Genomic DNA, 17,910 nt, shown 5'->3' with positions numbered 1-17,910 from the left:
ATGCCGATATGGTTAGGAAGGTTTCAAAATTTTCTGTCTTTTACTGTTTATATGATAAAAAAATAAACACCCCAGTGGTGATCAAATACTGTACCACCAAAAGAAAGCGCCATTTGTGTGAATTTTTTTTTATATAAATTAAATTTGGGTACAGCGCTGCATGACCAGTTAAAGGAGCACAGTGTTAAATAGCAAAAAATGGCCTGGTCATAAAGGGGATAAAACCTTCCGGAGGTCAAATGGTTAAACATAATTCTTTTGTCCAGTTTTTTATTTTTTTTCTTGATGTATGTCTTACAGATCCTCCACAATTCATCGAAGTTTTGGCAGATTGTACAGCAGAACTAGGAGAGACTATTAAGCTAGCCTGCCGGGTCACCGGAACACCAAAGCCTATCGTCACCTGGTACAAAGGTAAATTGTCACTTTGTTCATTCAGTTGACTTTCTAAATATCTATAGCATACCAGACGTGGAAGGACATTTCAAAAGTAAGTGATTTTTAAAGACTCTGGGAGTTGAACTCTTTCCTAGTAGGGTGTTGTGAGAGACCGAACCAGGACAGGGGCTGTTGGAGGGGACTGCAGGATGGCCTCTTTCCTACTGACTATGGGCCCTGGTATTTGAGGGAGCTACAAGCATTTAGGAAGATGTCCTGTTATATAATGCAAAAAGGACATTCTTACATTTTTACAGTCAAGGAAGCCATGAAGGTTTCTGCCAACTTGAAACTCAGCTAGCAGATGTATGTGAAAAGAAAGCTGGTTAATGAGATTTGGACAGCCCTGGGTCTTCTTGAATACTGGACAGTCTGGGATCCCTGTTTATTCCATGCATTGTCTAGGTGTGCATTCCGATTGTTAATTGATTCACCTATTGTTTCTGTATGTCGGTTAATTTTAGCTGACTTTTTGGAGGTTCCTACATGATGCGATTAGTCTTGTGTCAACTGCACTTTTTTATCTGACCATTGTGTGATGTTTTGGGTAAATGTTTGGTTTTATTGTTCATGTGACGACTGATCAACTTTTGAAGTGTATAAAAACCTGTATTTCTGTTTAATGAACTGTAATTCCTTTGGTTCTTATCCCAACATCTTGTCTGTGTACGATGCTTGGGTTAAAGAGCTGGTATTACCTCTCGGTCTTCTGAAACAGTTGGGAGGGCAGAAGGCACTGTTTGGCAGAAGCACATAATCGGGATGCCAAGACGTTCCGTCACAGGTGTCCATACATTCACAGAACGAATGGTAGTTGGCCATTCCTTATCCCCTGTGGCAAAGGCAAAAAAGTGGGTTATAGGCGCAAGGGCATAGGAACACACGGTGTATTAAAGTCCAAACTAACAAAGATAAAGTCCATACACTTGTGTCAGTTTAGGTTCAAGAGCACAGCTCACTCTGTACATATAGCAGACAAAAGAGAAATGGAGACAAAAGCGCCAATAAGTGTAGTAGATTAGTTTCAGTTTAATTAAGCCCCATAATGGGCTACTCACAGGATAATGGTGGAATACAGGCTTGATAATGGTGGACAATGGGTGGCCTGCCAATCCTTGTTAGGAATGCTAACAGTGGCGTGGGTCATGCTGTGGCTGGAAGCCGAAGCCAAGGCCAAAAGGAAGCTGGAGAGATGCTGGCAAGACACCGGGAAAAAGGAGCGTGCATGCCCTAACGTAGCAAGGCGCATGCTTCGAAACACGTCGCAAAGCATCCTGGGACCTGTGATGTCTGTACTCTCCAAGCCACGCAGCACTCCACCTGGATCCTGGTGTCTCTCCAGCATCCCTCTGGCTTCCTTCCGGCTTTGGTTTCGAGCCACTGCATGACCCAAGCTCTTAGCGCTTTGGTCAAGGATTGACAGACCACCTAGTGTCCACCATTATTGATGAGCCTGTATTCCACCATTATCCTGTGAGTAGCCCATTATGTGTGCTTAATTAAACTGATACTAATCTACTACACTTAGTGGCGCTTTCTTCTCTTATTTCTCTTTTTTCCTTGTTGCAAAGGTCCAGTTTAAACTTACCAGCAGGTCTAGCAGTACAGCAAGAAGCATTGCTGGGTTTCCAACTAACTGTCATTCTGGGTAGGATAACTGATTGTATGGCGGATCTTAGGTAAGTGGGAAGATTAAAATGAGCACTTATAGGCTTAGTCAGGAGAGCAGCAACTTTTCTCACCCATCTCAGGGCGTTCCTTTCTCCAGTAGTATGAAAAATCTTGAAATAATATTTAACATGGATGTTGGGTCCCTCGTAATGGCTGTGATGGATAGACAGACACGTGAGCGGCGCCTGTTCCAACCAATGGAGACCTTGGGAAACATACCAAACCTTTTTGGTGGGCATAGAGGGGCAAATAACTTCCTGAAAGCAACAGGCACGAACCCATCTGTGAATATGTCAGTGGATTACGAGGACCAACCTCAACACCCAACAGGCATTTTTCAGTCTTTATGCTTGAGTGATGCTTAAAATTATTTACTGTTATGTTATTTTTTATTTATTTTTGCCATCCTTAGTTGGCATAAAGTATATCTAAGGCTATCTAAATCTATTTAGAATACTTTGAACGCTGTTGTTTCTCTTAGCGAATAATACATTTTCTTGCAGATGGCCGTACGGTGGAAGTGGATCCCCATCACATCATCATTGAAGACCCCGATGGTTCCTGCACCCTCATATTGGACAACATGAGCGGAGTGGACTCAGGACAGTATATGTGCTTCGCCTCCAGTGCAGCCGGGAATGCCAGCACGTTAGGAAAGATCCTTGTTCAAGGTAATGGTTTATTCTGGATTAATTATTATTAATAAAATACCTTCTAATACAAGTGAATTTCTTGGCATAGCATCTCTACAGTCAGGGCTGCCTTTAATAGTGCTTGGACCCTGGGCAAACATTTTCTTGCCCCTGCTCCCCCCCCCCCCCCCCTATGAAATTTCTCTCTCCACCTGCTGAGACATACAATAAATAATTGCTAGAGGTAAGGTTACAGCACATTATTTCTGCTCACTGAGAGGTTACTGCACATCGTAATTGCTCACCAATTGGTTGATCCACCAAGCGATCAAAGAGGCCCAGGGAACTCCAGAAGTGGCTCCAAGGGATCGTATGGGTAACCGCCAAGTTGGAAATGTTGATGACTAAACTGGACAGCCAAACTTACATCCGAGGGGTATGCAAAGAAAAAATGCTTCCAATGGTGTAGGTAAAAAATTGGAAGCATTTTTTTCTTTCCATACCCCCCGGATGTAAGTTTTTCGTCTGTCCAGTTTGGTCATCAACATTTCCAACTTGCCGGTTACCCATCCCATCCCATGGATTCGCTTCTGGAGTTCCCTAGGCCTCTTCGATCGTTTGGTGGATCTGCCAATTTGGGCACCCCTTGTCGCTGATATCCTAGTCCACCATTCATTGGAGATTGATTTCCATTTATTGATTTTCACACATTGTTGGTACACTTGCACTGTACGATATTCCTAGCGCTACATTTTACACCATTCTCACTTTTTAAATTTTTGTCACATTCTAAGTTATGAAGCAGCTTTATTTTTCAGGTTTTGGGTTAGTGCAGTTATCACCTACACTTTCTCACCAATTGGTTGCTAAAGGTTATTGCACATCCTTACCACTCACTGGTTTCTAGAGGTTAATGTAAATCATTACTCCTCATTCATTGGTTACTAGAGGTTATTTTACATCCTTACTGCTCACTGATTAGTTACTTGTGCTTACTGTACACCATTACCGCTCACTGATTGGTTGCTAGAGCTTACTGCACACCATTACCGTTAACCCATTGGTTGCTAGAGGCTACAGCACATCATTACCACTCACTGATTGGTTGCTAGAGGTTACTGCACATCCATTACTGCTCTTTGATTGGTTGCTAGATAGAATATGCTACAAACACACAACAGTCCCCTTGCCAGAGTAGAAATGTTCACTTGCATTGCAGCAGAATTTAACATGTAGCAGAAACGATGGGGTTAATGAAGCCGACCAGGATTACAATCAAAAACAGTACTGTCAATGAGCATAGCAAGCAGAGAGGCAGAGATAAGTGAAAGTTTAGCAAGTAAAGCAGTGAAAGAAAAGAAATCCAAAACCAGTGTGTGCGTAAGTCCACTGACCATATCCTCAATTACAATCATAAAATAAATGTCCAGCCATAAACCTCTGCAGATCGGCACTTCCCAAGTGTGCAGCATTTTAAGGCCGGTACTGTTCATCCCGGGCTTCACCAGTCCAGTAATTCATGTCATCTCTCTCCCAATGACACATTCCATGGTTGCTATCGGATACAGGAAATGCGCTCTCTCTTTCTCTCCAAGATCCATGCACCCCCTGGGTCGATCAGTCACCCGCAACACTTAACCGGGGCAGTGCTTCCTGACACGGGCGGCCTGTTTTCCCTGCATCTCCTCCTCGGCATCACGGCGGTGTCCTCGTCGTGTGTCTCTTCTCTTAACCTCCCTCGGCCAATAGGGTAGCTTCTACTTTTGGCCAATTCGGGAAACTAGTCTCAGGACCCTCTTCCTGATCATCTGAGAGGCAGAATCGGTGTGACAATCGCAAATATTCATTTGCGATTGTTGCACACCTGGATGGGCTTTGGGCGCAATGCTCTGTGCCCCGAGCCTACCCTTTTGTGAAGCCAATTAGAGCCTTCGGGTCTATTCACGTGCTTAAAAAAAATCCCCCATTGGTATCCATGCGTACAGTGCCCTGCATGTACTGTAGATCAGGGGCCGGACGCATGAAAGGGGGGGCGGTGCCACCTATGGATGGGTCACCGCTGCTCTTCAAGTCAGTGGCTACAAATACTGTAGCTGCTGACTTGTAATACAACACTTACCTGTCCAGGGGGCCCGCAAGGTTGGCACCCAAAGCAGATGCGTCCATTGGCTTCGGGGTCCAAGCACCGGCATCCTTACTAAGGGAAACAGGAAGTCAAGCCTTGTGGCATCGCAGCCTGTTTCCTACTGCGCGTGTGCAAGTCACACTGTGCTTTCTGAATGGTCCCCCTGTCTTCTCTGACCTGTGTGTCCCCCAGAGGGCAGCGGGGAGGAAGGAGACAGAGCTGGATGTTTTGTAGATCGCCACGCAAAGATGCAGCGATCTTACACCGAAGTGGGAGCGGATACCTGGTTTTGACAGGTATCTGCTCCTCCCTCCCCCTGAAAGGTGCCAAATGTGACAACAGAGGGGGGGGGGGGGCAAACAAGTGGAACTTCCCATTTTGGGTGGAGCTCAGCTTTAACCTACTCCACTTTTACTGTATCTCCTGGTTGATTGGCTGCCTTGCATGTGACACAAACACTGTAGTCCTTAGCAACTACACATTAACTGCCTTTGGATAGTCTAGTCCCCTTGTTGTGTTGCAAGCCCTATTCTTTAAATACACTGTGCATGCACCCCTTTTAAGAGACTTCAGACCAGGCAAAGCAAGTAAACAGATAAAGATGACCCTCTCCAGGAACCCCGATTAGGCTCCTATCACCCCCAAAGGGGGGTGACCACTCCAGTAGAGTATTCAGCTACGCCGCCCGCCTCACAGCCTGTCAAGTCTTACTACTGGGTGGGGAGCGGAGGAAGAACACTCCGCCAGGGAAGGCAAGGAGATAAACAGGCAGGTGGCTGGCCGGGACTTGAGTCAAGGCAGAAGAACATGCAAGTGTAGCTGAATTGGCATGCACCCAAAACTAAAGAAATATTCCCTCCGCTCCGACCAGCACATGATCATCAGAAAAAGGCACAGATAATGGAAAGAAATACAACCCCCCCCCCCCCCATGCTAAAACAACATAGAATATCCAAGCTCAAACTTACCGACCAATCAGCAAACAACCAAATTCACCTCTCTAACAGTATGCGTTAAAAACAGAGGTTTAGTTGTACGCATTTGCAAATGCATGTGTAAGCTGCAGGCCCCGTCAAGGCTCTCTGTGTACTGCAGTCCTAACTCTAAAATTTAAAGTCTCCTCAGTGGGAGCACATGCATGCTGATGGATAGATAAGGGGAAGGTGACTGGAGGTAGCCCAGCCCTCCTTAAAGGGGCAGGAGCACACTAAACACCCAGCACATAGAAGCAGTGTGTTGCCTGACCACAATGACATCAATACAAAAAACAAATGTCACTGCCCCTACCTATGACTGGTCTATACAGTATGGAGCACTGGAAAAGGCGCGTATACATACAAAAACAACATAGAATATCCAAGCTCAAACTTACCGACCAATCAGCAACCAACCAAATTCACCTGTCTAACAGTATGCGTCAAAAACAGAGGTTTAGTTGCACACATTTGCAAATGCATGTGTAAGCTGCAGGCCCCGTCAAGGCTCTCTGTGTACTGCAGTCCTAACTCTAACATTTAAAGTCTCCTATGCTAGTTAGAATTTTTTTTTAATTCTGCACTGACTGTCTTTGAAATTGCCCCAGCCCCTGTTCAATCCAATCTGAGGACAAAACCAGGGACAGACTACTAGGTCCGGGGACAGTGTCCTCAATCCGGGGACTGTCCCTGGAAACCGGGGATGTTTGGTCACCCTATCCTGGCTCACGCGTCGAGGACACAGGAAACATACAATCGTATTATTTGGCACCTGGCTGGGCTAACAATAGGAAATTAGTTCAGCCAGGGGGAAACAATTGCTTACACGGGCAGACACATTGACCCTTTGTAGGCACCTGCCTACATGCAGGTCCTGCCCTTTTTTGCACCCACTCCTACTAAAGCTCCCAGGGTAGCCATGTCACTTGCTGATGTTAGGTCCCCTTCATGAAACATACAGTTGCAGATTTTGCATGGCCATGCAATCTTTTGATGATACAAGCATGCAGCGCTGCTGCTAGAAATCACAGGGCCCCGTACAGCCTACCTGGCGGGGCCCCACCCAATACTGTATCCTGGCCTAGGCCAACAAGGCCCATGCCTAGGGCAGCACTTTGCAGGGGGGCAGCACAGACAGTGTCCCCGCCGGCTTGCACTACACTATTAGGCAAATTGATTTAGCACCCCAATAAATCGGCCGCACTGCTTCCAGTATGTGGGTGGTTGGCATTTTGCAACTGTGGGGGGGGCGTCACTTCAAATTTTTTACCATCCCTGTCCCATTGCAGAGATTTCCCTTCACTTCCTGTCCCATAGCCAAACAGGAAGTGAGAGGAAATCTATGCAAATTAAGGGAATCCTTCCCCCCCCCCCAGGCCATCAGAACTAGTGTCCCCACTTGAAAATTTCAGGGTGGGTTTTAAACCGCAAGGGGTGTGGCCTTGACAGGAAGGGGTGGGTCATATTTAAATTAGGGGGTGCATGAGTTTAGTCAATGCCTAGGGCAGCACAAAACCTAAATACATCCCTGGCCCCACCAGTATATCAAAACAAGATTTTCACAAAAAATACACAAAAATCATTATTAGCGCACACAAACATAATAGAGAACTTGGCGGGATGCAGCACAGTGACTGGGGGGGTTCACATGGGGGGATTAGAAGTAGGCAGAACAAGGAGGGGGATTGATGCAGGGGAAGTTATTACAGGAACCATAGGTGTGCGCAGCCTATTGGATTAGAGTGTGCACCCCAAAGCTCAAATACACGATACCGATCAATCATTATGTTCACTCAAAAAGGGACAGTGCCAGTAAATCACATATTTACCAGCCCCTTCCCCACTCATCCTAAAACATCCCCCTCTGTGTGCACGCAGCAGCAGCCAGTGGGAGAGGAGAGGAGGGGAAGCTGGAAATACTGTGGGGGGGGGGGGGGCAAGGGGGTATGCCCAGGGCAGTAGGGGGAATCTGTGCTGTACAGGGTGATAAGGGTGTGCTTGGGCACATCTGGCACACCCTGTGCGCACGCCTATGACAGGAACGATGCCCTGTGTCTGTGTCTCTCCCTGCAGCAGCTGAAAGCCAGCAGGAGGGAAAGAAACCGACTTTCAGCAGCTGCAGAGAGCCGCACAGGGCATCTTTCTGTAATTGCACCTCCGCCCGACCACACCCATTCCTCCTGCTGTTTGGGCCATCCTGTTTGACCGGGCCCCCTACAGGAGGACTGGTGGTAGGCCGGTAGTGTCCTGTTTTGCATCAAACAAAGGTGATTGCTGTGCCTTTGGAGATGGAAAGGTTTTGCCCAAGAGGCTTATCTTCAGTGGCGTCACTAGGGTTGGTGTCACCCGGTGCGGTAAAACATGGTGTCACCCCCCTCTGTCTAGGCTGCCCAGCACCAAGCAGGCAGCGCACGGGAACGGGGCGCACCCCAAACCAGCCCCTGTAAATGATAGTATAGGGCAGTATAGTGACAGGTTAGGGTAGTATAGAGTGGTATAGTGGCAGGTTGGTGTAGTGGGGTGGTATTGGACAGGTTAAGGTGGTATAGGGCATGTTGGGGTGATATAGGGTAGTTTTGGGTGGTATAGGGCAAGTTAGGGTGGCATAGGGCAAGTTATGGTGGCATAGGGCAGATTGGGTGGTACAGAGCAAGTTAGGGTGGCACAGGGAAAGTTGGGGTGGCATGGGAAAGTTTGGGGTGGTACAGGGCAGGCTGGGGTGGTACAGGGCAGGCTGGGGTGGCACAGGGCTGTTTGGGGGGGTACAAGGCAGGCTGGGGTGAGAGAGATCAGGCTGAGAGAGAGAGAGATGGGGCTGAGAGAGAGAGGTGGAGCTGAGAGAGAGAGAGAGAGGTGGAGCTGAGAGAGAGAGAGAGAGGTGGGGCTGAGAGAGAGAGAGAGAGGTGGGGCTGAGAGAGAGAGAGAGAGGTGGGGCTGAGAGAGAAGTGGGGCTGAGAGAGAGAGAGAGAGAAGGGTGAGGCTGAGAGAGAGAGTTGAGGCTGAGAGAGAGAGAGGTGAGGCTGAGAGAGATATGAGGCTGAGAGAGAGAGAGAGAGAGAGAGAGAGAGAGGTGTGGATGAGAGAGAGAGAGAGAGAGGTGTGGATGAGAGAGAGAGAGAGAGGGGGGGCTGAGAGAGGGGGCTTAGAGAGAGGTGGGGCTGAGAGAGAGGGTAGTGGACAGAGAGGGGGCTGAGAGAAAGAGAAGCTCAGAGAGAGAGGGTAGTGGACAGAGAAAGGGGCTGACAGAGAGAGGAGCTCAGAGAGAGAGGGAAGTGGACAGAGAGGTGGGGCTGAGAGAGAGAGGTGGGGCTGAGAGAGAGGGTAGTGGACAGAGAGGGGCCTGAGAGAGAGAGGGTAGTGGAGAGAGGGGATGAGAGAGGTGGGGCTGAAAGAGAGAGGGAGAGAGCGGTGGGGCTGAGAGAGAGAGGTGGGGCTGAGAGAGTGGTGGGGCTGAGAGAATGAGAGAGAGGGGGTGGGGATGAGAGAGAGAGGGTGGGGATGAGAGAGAGAGAGGGTGTGGGGATGAGAGAGAGAGGTGAGGCTGAGAGAGAGGTGAGGCTGAGAGAGAAAGGTGAGGCTGAGAGAGAGAGAGAGAGAGAGAGAGAGAGAGGTGAGATTGAGAGAGAGGTGAGGCTGAGAGAGAGAGAGAGAGGTGAGGCTGAGAGAGAGAGAGAGAGAGAGAGAGAGAGGTGAGGCAGAGTGAGAGATGAGGCAGAGAGAGAGAGATGAGTTAGAGAGAGAGATGAGGCAGAGAGAGAAAGAGAGAGAGGTGAGGCTGAGAGAGAGAGTAGTGGATAGAGAGAGGGTTGAGAGAGAGAGGGGCTCAGAGAGAGGGTAGCGGACAGAGAGGGGGCTGAGTGAGAGGGGCTCAGAGAGAGAGGATAGTGGACAGAGAGGGGGGCTGAGTGAGAGAGGTTGGGCTGAGAGAGGGGCTGAGAGAAGGGGTAGTGGTCAGAAGGTGGATCTGAGAGAGAGGGGGGCTGAGAAAGATGTGGGGCTGAGAGAGAGGGTGGTGGACAGAGAGGGGGCTGAGAGAGAGAGGTGGGGCTGAGAGAGAGGGTAGTGGACAGAGAGTGGGGCTGAGAGAGAGGGGGGGGGCTCAGAGAGAGGGTAGTGGACAGGGAGGTGGATCTGAGAGAGAGGGGGGCTGAGAGAGATGTGGGGCTGAGAGAGAGGGTGGTGGACAGAGAGGGGGCTGAGAGAGAGGGGGCTGAGATAGATGTGGGGCTGGGAGAAAGGGTAGTGGTCAGAAAGTGGATCTGAGAGAGATGTGGGGCTGAGAGAGAGAGAGAGGTGGGGGCTAAGAGAGAGGACGGCTGAGAGAGAGAGAGAGAGGACGGCTGAGAGAGAGAGGATGGCTGAGAGGACGGCTGAGAGAGAGAGGATGGCAGAGAGAGAGAGAGGATGGCAGAGAGAGAACAGATGAGAGAGAGAGGACGGCAGAGAGAGAACAGATGAGAGAGAGAACGGCTGAGAGAGAGAGGACGGCTGAGAGAGAGAGGACGGCTGAGAGAGAGAGGACGGCTGAGAGAGAGAGAGGACGGCTGAGAGAGAGAGAGGACGGCTGAGAGAGAGAGAGGACGGCTGAGAGAGAGAGAGAGGACGGCTGAGAGAGAGAGAGAGGACGGCTGAGAGAGAGAGAGGACGGCTGAGAGAGAGAGAGGACGGTATCTGAAGATAGGTCTGTGTCCATGTATGATGCCAAGTACCTTCTTGATCTGGGAGGTGCTCTGCTGCTTCTTACAGTAGCTCCCTGGCATCACATTAGTGTCACTGGTCTGACTCTGGCTGCACAAGAGGTTGGTGCAGTAGCTACAATAATAGCCCCCAGCATAGATGGTCAGTGACATTAGGCTATTTTAAATCCTGCAGCATGAAGGGGCTTATTAACCCTGGACACTTATTCAGCACAAGGGGGTTATTTAACACTGCCATTGATCATTAATGCAGTGGTGGCCAGTGTTAATTTACCCTTTTGTGCTTTATTAGTGGTCAGTGTTATTTAACCACTTTGTATTAAAGCATGAATGGGTTAATTAACACTGGCCACTAATGCAGCACAAAGGGGTTAATTAACTGCTACTGGTTACTAATGCATTTCAGATCAATGGTAGTGTTCATTAACACCTCATACTGAATTAGAGGCCAGTGTCAGTACATTAACCCCTTCATGCGACACATTGCTAGCTAATGGCAGTGTTAGTTCATTGAAACCCACTGACAAAACCCACCACAGTCCTCAAGACAGTAACCAGTCCAGTCAGGGCACTGAGAAAGTGCTGAGTCACTGCAACATTACACATACAACATACATTCTGCTCTGTATGTCACTGCTCACTTACCTCATAACAGCAACATGCAGCTCCCTCGCGGTGCCTCTCTTCCTGTCCCAGCCTCTGAATGACATCATGACAGAGGCGGGGACTAGAAATGATCTGTCCAGTGGAGTTCACTCCTGATAGAGAAGTGTTTGCAATAGATGTGTACTAGTGCCGAGTGTAGGAGGCACACAGGGAGCGTTCCTGCACTCGGCACCCCGCTCCAGCTCTGCAAGTGCTCTTCAGGGTCTGACTTGGGCAGTGATTTGTGTACATGATGTACATGATGTTAAACTGCCATCGGGCAGACATAAGCCAGCACTGCCCGCACACTCATCTCTTCACGCCCCTCCTGTCCTGCTCTTGGTGTCACCCTCTGGTGGGTGCTAGGGGGGTGCTTTTTTTCTTAAAAAAAAAAAAATTTAGCTGACATGCCCAGCAGTGCTGGGCATGTCAGCTAAAAAAAAAAAAAAAAAATTTAAAGAAAAAAAAAAAAAACGGGAGGGTGTCACCCCTCTAGCGGGTGTCACCCGGTGCGGGCCGCACCCCCCGCACCCCCCTAGCAACGCCTCTGCTTATCTTTAACATATTACAGGTCTGAGACAACTTTCCTAAGAATGGAAAATTCCTTGAATTAGCTTGGGCCAGGCTAGATGCTAGATTTAGCAGCTTCTTGCAGAGATCTTGTCGGCTGTGAGAGAATTCTGCAAAAACATGCTGCGCACCCCTCCTCCCTCCCAGAGACGAGCCATTCCGTGACTCAGAACTGTGAAACAATGCATTAGAGCGGAGTTCAAGACCTGTCACTGATTCACGCACACGGCTAGAATTATTCACTTTGCTTTCATCCTAATTAAGCCAAATTATGAAGTCGTTCCCGTTATCGTGCAAACAGAATCTGGGCGAAGAGAGAAGAAAATGTCTCTGAGTCTGTTATTGTTGCCTTAATCATAATGAGTGCTTTCCCAATCCTTGTACATCAGTTATATAAAGGGGAAATATAATCCTGGAGGAAATATGGGCCTGATCCACAAAAAGCCGGCGTAACTTAATTTTTCCCGTTTAAGTTACACCGCCGCAAAATCTCTACCTAAGTGCCCGATCCACAAAGCACGTACCTAGAAATTTTGAGTGGTGTAACTTAAATCCGTCCGGCGCAAGGCGTTCCTAATCTAATGGGGCGAGTCCCATTTAAATTAGGCGCGCTCTCGCGCCGGACGTACTGAGCATGCTCCCGACGTTATTTTCCTGACGTGCTTTGCGCGGTTTTACGTTGCACCGGGTTTTGAGAATCGCGACGGGCGTAAAAAAAAAAAAAGAGTTGCGGCGGAAAAAAAAAAAAAAAAAAGACAGCGACGCGGGATAGAAGGGTCTACTTTTACATGGTGTACTAAGTTTACACCTTGTAAAAGCAGCCCTAATTTTGCGACGGCAAACTAATGCCGCATACACACCATCACTTTATGTGATGAAAAAAAACGACACTTTCTGTGAAGTAAAAAATGACGTTTTTGAAACTTCAATTTTCAAAGACGAAGTTGCCTTCACACCATCGTTTTTCTCACAATGATCTTGCAAAGCGAGGTTACGTTCACCAACGTTTTTTCCATTGAAGCTTGCTTCAAAAGTAGCTTCTGGGCATGCGTGGATGAAAAAACGTCTTACAAAACGACGTTTTTTGCTATTTCTGTGAAGTAAAAAGTGCACTTTTGAAAAACGACACATAAAATTGAAGCATGCTTCAATTTTTTTTGGTCGTTTTTTACAAGACATAAAACGACGTTTTCCCCCACACACAGTCAATTAAAGTGACGTTTTTAAAAACGTCATTTTTTTTCATCACATAAAGTGATGGTGTGTACGCGGCATAATACTTACGGAGAAAAAACGAAGCTTAAAAGCTTCGTGGATCTCCATAAGTGCTAATTTGCATACCCGACGCGGCATTTCGACTCGAAATGCCCCCAGCGGCTTCTGCGGTACTGCATCCTAAGATCCGGCAGTGTAAGTCCCTTACACATGTCGGATCTTCTGCCTATCTATGTGAAACTGATTCTGTGGATCAGTTCCATAGATAGAAACAGGGATACGACGGCGTATCAGTAGATACGCCGGCGTATCCCTTTTGTGGATCAGGCCCTTTATACTTATATAAATATAGGCCTGGATTCACAAAGCACTTGCGCCGACGTATCTCCAGATATGCCGCGTAAGTGCAAATATGCGCCGTCTTATCTGTGCGCCGGTCTCACAAACTAACAGGCTTCATCCCACCGACGTAACTTGCCTACGCCGGCGTAGAGTGGGCGCATATTTACGCTGGACGCATGTGGCGCTCCCATTGATTTTCTTCCGCCCTACATTCCTTCCTTTCTTTCTTTCTTTTCTTTCCTTCCCTTCTTTTTCCCTCCCCTTCCTCCTCTTTCCTCTCTTTCCCTTCTTTTCGTCTCCCTCCCCTTTCCTCTTTTTCTCTTCCTTCCTTCTTCCTTTCCTTTCCTCTTCCCTCCCCCTTCCTTCCTATTCTCATTATTTAGCTAACCATTGTGATGTTATTTCAGTTCCTCCAAGATTTGTCAACAAGCTGCGCAATTCCTACTTTGTGGACGGTGAAGACGCTCGGTTCACGTGCATCATTGAGGGAGCTCCGTACCCACAAATCCGGTGAGCAATTCAGAAAGTCCAACTAATAATCATTAACCTTCCATCCGTTTACTGTAAACTTTTGATGGTAATACCTCGTCTGTTCAATAGTTGGCGACATTTCAGATACTGTCTGGTTACATTGTGATCTGTAATAATGTTCCTGATGAATAGAATGTTATGGGGGAAGGGTGGATGAATAATGAAGTGAGCAGAGGAGACCTCCAGTCATCATCTCTATAAAATATATTCCTAGAAGTTCAGGAAAAATTGCTTCAGATGTCCGGTTGTGCTGGTTTAACAAATCTTCCATTTTATAAGGGAAAGTTCTCTATGATGTATGAGTTATTTTATGCTGATTTTCTCTGTTTACTTCACTATAATTTCCTTATAATAGCAGCCTACTGTTCCAGCGAAACGCGGTGGCACGAGTCTGTATTATGTGAAAACATGCTAATCAGCAAACTGATGAATCCGCTTTTATATATTAAAATATTGAGAAATGGAAGGGAAAAAAATACAGAGTAGGCCAATTTCTCCTGATTAGAACTCTTTATACTTTTTTTTATATAGAATCCAGAGACTCAAGAAAGGAAAAAATAGCTATTTGTTCTTTAGATGCCAGTCCAACATAAAAGAAGTGAGACTGAAATTAACCACTTGCCTACCGGGCACTTGCACCCCCTTCCTACCCAGGCAATTTTTCAGCTTTCAGCGCTGTCGCACTTTGAATGACAATTGGGCGGTCTTACAACACTGTACACAAACACATTTTTTAATTGTTTTCTTCACACAAATAGAGATTTCTTTTGGTGGTATTTAATCACTGCTGGGTTTTTTATTTTATATAAAAAAAAAAAAGACCAGAAATGTTGAAAAAAAATGTTTTTTACTTGGTTTCTGTCAGTAAATTTTGTAAATAAGTAATTTTTCGCCTTCACTGATGTGCGCTGATGAGGCGGCACTGATAGGCTGAGCTGGTGGGCATTGATGAGGTGGCACTTATGGGCACTGATTAGGTGGCACTAATGTGGAGGTACTAATATGCCACACTTTTGGGCACTGATAGGTGGCACTGATATGTGACATTGATGGGCACTGTTAGGCGGGACTGGTGGGCACTGTTAGGCAGCACTGGTGAGCACTGATAGGTGGCACTGATAGGCGGCATGGATAGGCGGTACTGATGGGCATTGATGGGTGGCACTGATGGGCGACACTAATAGCCAGCACTGACTGGCATTGCTAATGGGCACTGATTGGTGGCACTTGTGGGCAGTGGTGGGCACTGATTGGTGCCTCTGGTGGGCACTGATTGCTGCCACTGGTGTACAATGGTGGGCACTGATTGGTGACAGTTAATTGACATACTGTAATCAGGTCACTGATGATTAGTGCCCTGATAACATTTCTACATGTCCCCCTGTGAGGAGATGCCGCTGATCGGCTCTCCTCGCCACACACTCTGTCAGTGTGAGGCAAGGAGAGCCGATGACCGGAATCTCCGCGTTTACATGTGATCGGCTGTGATTGGACACAGCCGATCACATGGTAGAAGAGCCCCAGGTGCGGCTCTTTACAGGGATCGGGGTCGCGCTGTGTCCTAGCAACACGGCACAGCCACGTTCGGCGCGCTGAGCGGCCGTTCTGGAACGACGTCATATGACGTCCACCTAGAACGAGAGCTGTCATTTGACGGTGGGTGGGCGGCAAGCAGTTAAAGCACCATACTGAGAATTGGTCACCCCAAAAAATATATATATATATTCCAGTATAAATTAGGATAAGGAGTTTGCCAAAAAAGCAACGCATTTCGTAGTCCAGAAAATGCTTGCTTCGTCAGGCCTTAAAATGGGGGCAATGTATGTACAATCTAAATAATATAGGGCCAGATTCTCAAAGACTTACGACGGCGTATCTCCAGATACGCCGTCGTAAGTCCGAATGGCCGCCGTCAAATCTATGCGCCTGATTCATAGAATCAGTTACGCATAGATTTGGCCAAGATACGAGCGGCGTAAGTCTCCTACGCCATTGTATCTTAGGGTGAATATTTACGCTGGCCGCTAGGTGGCGCTTCCGTTGATTTCCGTGTCTAATATGTAAATGAGCAAGATACGCCGATTCACAAACGTACGTAAGCCCGTCGCAATTAGTTCTGCCGTTTACGCAAGACATACGCCGGCGTAAAGATAAAGCTGGTCTCTAGGTGGCGCAGCCCATGCAAGGTATGGACGTCGGAACAGGCGTATCTTTTTACGTCGTTTACGTAAGTCGTACGCGAATAGGGCTGTGTGTAAGTTACGTTCACGTCGTAGGCAGTGTTCGACGTATCTTAGGCTTTCTATCCGATGCATGCGCACTGGGATACGTCCACAGAGGGCGCATGCGCCGTTCGTTCGAACCGTCATTTACGTGGGGTCATGCTTAATTTACATAAAACACGCCCACATCTTCCACATTTGAATTACGCCTGCTTACGCCGGCTGATTTACGCTATGCCGCCGTAACTTAGGACACAAGTGCTTTGTAAACACAGCACTTGCCTCTCTAAGTAGCGGCGGCGTAGCGTAAATAAGATACGCTACGCCCACACAACGTAATGCCGCCCTACGTGAATCTAGGCCATGGTGTCTTAAAACAGAACTAAACTCTCTCATCCGACATGAACTATTTTTAATCCTTGTGCTGCCAGCCTTAGTAAATGGACAGGAAGGTATATTCTACTGACTTGTTTTAATCTTTTTTTTTTCATTTACTTTCTGGTTTCTGGCCTAGCCCAAAATGATGTCACATATCCCAGGAGTCTCCATAAGCTTTTTCTTTTTTTTATTTGGAGGAGGGGCTTTTTCAGCTAGCCACGTCCTCCTGACTGCATGCCTGAGCTAAGGGCAGATGAATTCAAGGAAGTAAATGCTACATGAAGCGTGATTTCTCAGCACAATAAAGCAGGAAGACATGGATGGTTGGGGGGGAGTTTGCTTTGAATAATAAAAATGAATTAACCACTTGGCGCCCAAGGGACGTCATATGACGTCCTGGAATTTGAGTGGGGACATCTGAATGATGGGTACAGCTACAGGCATCATTGAGATATCATCTTTTTCGGCCGGCGATTCTCTGCACCGTAAGAACAATCATATCAGGAGTTCAGCCGCTTGATCGCTCTTAATGGCGGCGGGAGGGGACGTCCCCCCACTTGCCACCGCCCTCCGCTTGCGATCGGTGAGCTGGAGAACTTATCGGTCGCCGCCGGAAGTTGAGCATAGAGATTTCTGGTGACCAGATGGTCTTTATGACCCTCGGGGGCCCGGGCGCGACGTTATGACGTCACGTCCGGGCCAGCGGATGTAAACAATGCCGGGGACTCGGCTTGAAAGGCAGAGACAGTATATTATTTTTTGGGGGATCTTGTTCTTTACAGCCACAAGGAGAGATCTGGGGTCTTATAGACCCCAGATCTCTCCATAAAGAGGACCTGTCACGCACTATTCCTATTACAAGGGATGTTTACATTCCTTGTAATAGGAATAAAAGTGATCAAAATTTGTATTTTTTTTTAAAGAGAAAGTGTAAAAGAAAAAAAAGAAAAGAAAAAAATAAAATAATTTAAAGCCCCCCCCATCCCCGTTTGCTCGCACACAGAAGCAAACGCATATGTAAGTCCCGCCCCCATTTGTAAACGGCATTCAAATCACACATGTGAGGTATCTCGCGTGCGTTAGAGCGAGAGCAATAATTCTAGCCCAATTCTTCCATGTAACTCAAAACAGGAAACCTGTAAAAAAAAAATTAAAGCGTTGCCTATGGAGATTTTTTAAAGTTTGGAGTCATTCCACGAGTGTGCGCAATTTTAAAGCATGACATGTTAGGTATCTATTTACTCAGCTTAACATCATATTTCACATTATACAAAAAAATTGGGCTAACTTTACTGTTTTTTTTTTTTTTCCATCTGTTTAAAAAATCGCTGCCGTGCGACATAAAAAATTGCAACGACCGCCATTTTTATTCCCTAGGGTCTTAGCTAAAAAAAACATATATAATGTTTGGGTGTTCTGAGTAATTTTCTAGAAGAAAAAAAAAGATGATTTTTACATGAAGGAGCAAAG

At 47.2% G+C, this 17,910-nt stretch overlaps 1 protein-coding gene across 1 annotated transcript in view; it reads left to right on the top strand.

The window, feature by feature from the left end:
- OBSCN (obscurin, cytoskeletal calmodulin and titin-interacting RhoGEF) overlaps positions 1 to 17,910 on the top strand; it is a 640,872-nt gene that overhangs the window by 429,907 nt on the left and 193,055 nt on the right. Inside the window, exons 95-97 of the mRNA XM_040354276.1 lie at positions 301 to 414; positions 2,613 to 2,780; positions 13,717 to 13,819. Of these exons, the coding sequence (XP_040210210.1) occupies positions 301 to 414; positions 2,613 to 2,780; positions 13,717 to 13,819 (385 nt within the window). The remainder of the gene's footprint in view (positions 1 to 300; positions 415 to 2,612; positions 2,781 to 13,716; positions 13,820 to 17,910) is intronic.

Source organism: Rana temporaria, chromosome 5 (assembly GCF_905171775.1).
Source record: "Rana temporaria chromosome 5, aRanTem1.1, whole genome shotgun sequence".
NCBI classification, from domain to species: Eukaryota; Metazoa; Chordata; class Amphibia; order Anura; family Ranidae; genus Rana; species Rana temporaria.
This window is presented reverse-complemented; position numbering and strand designations above follow the sequence as displayed.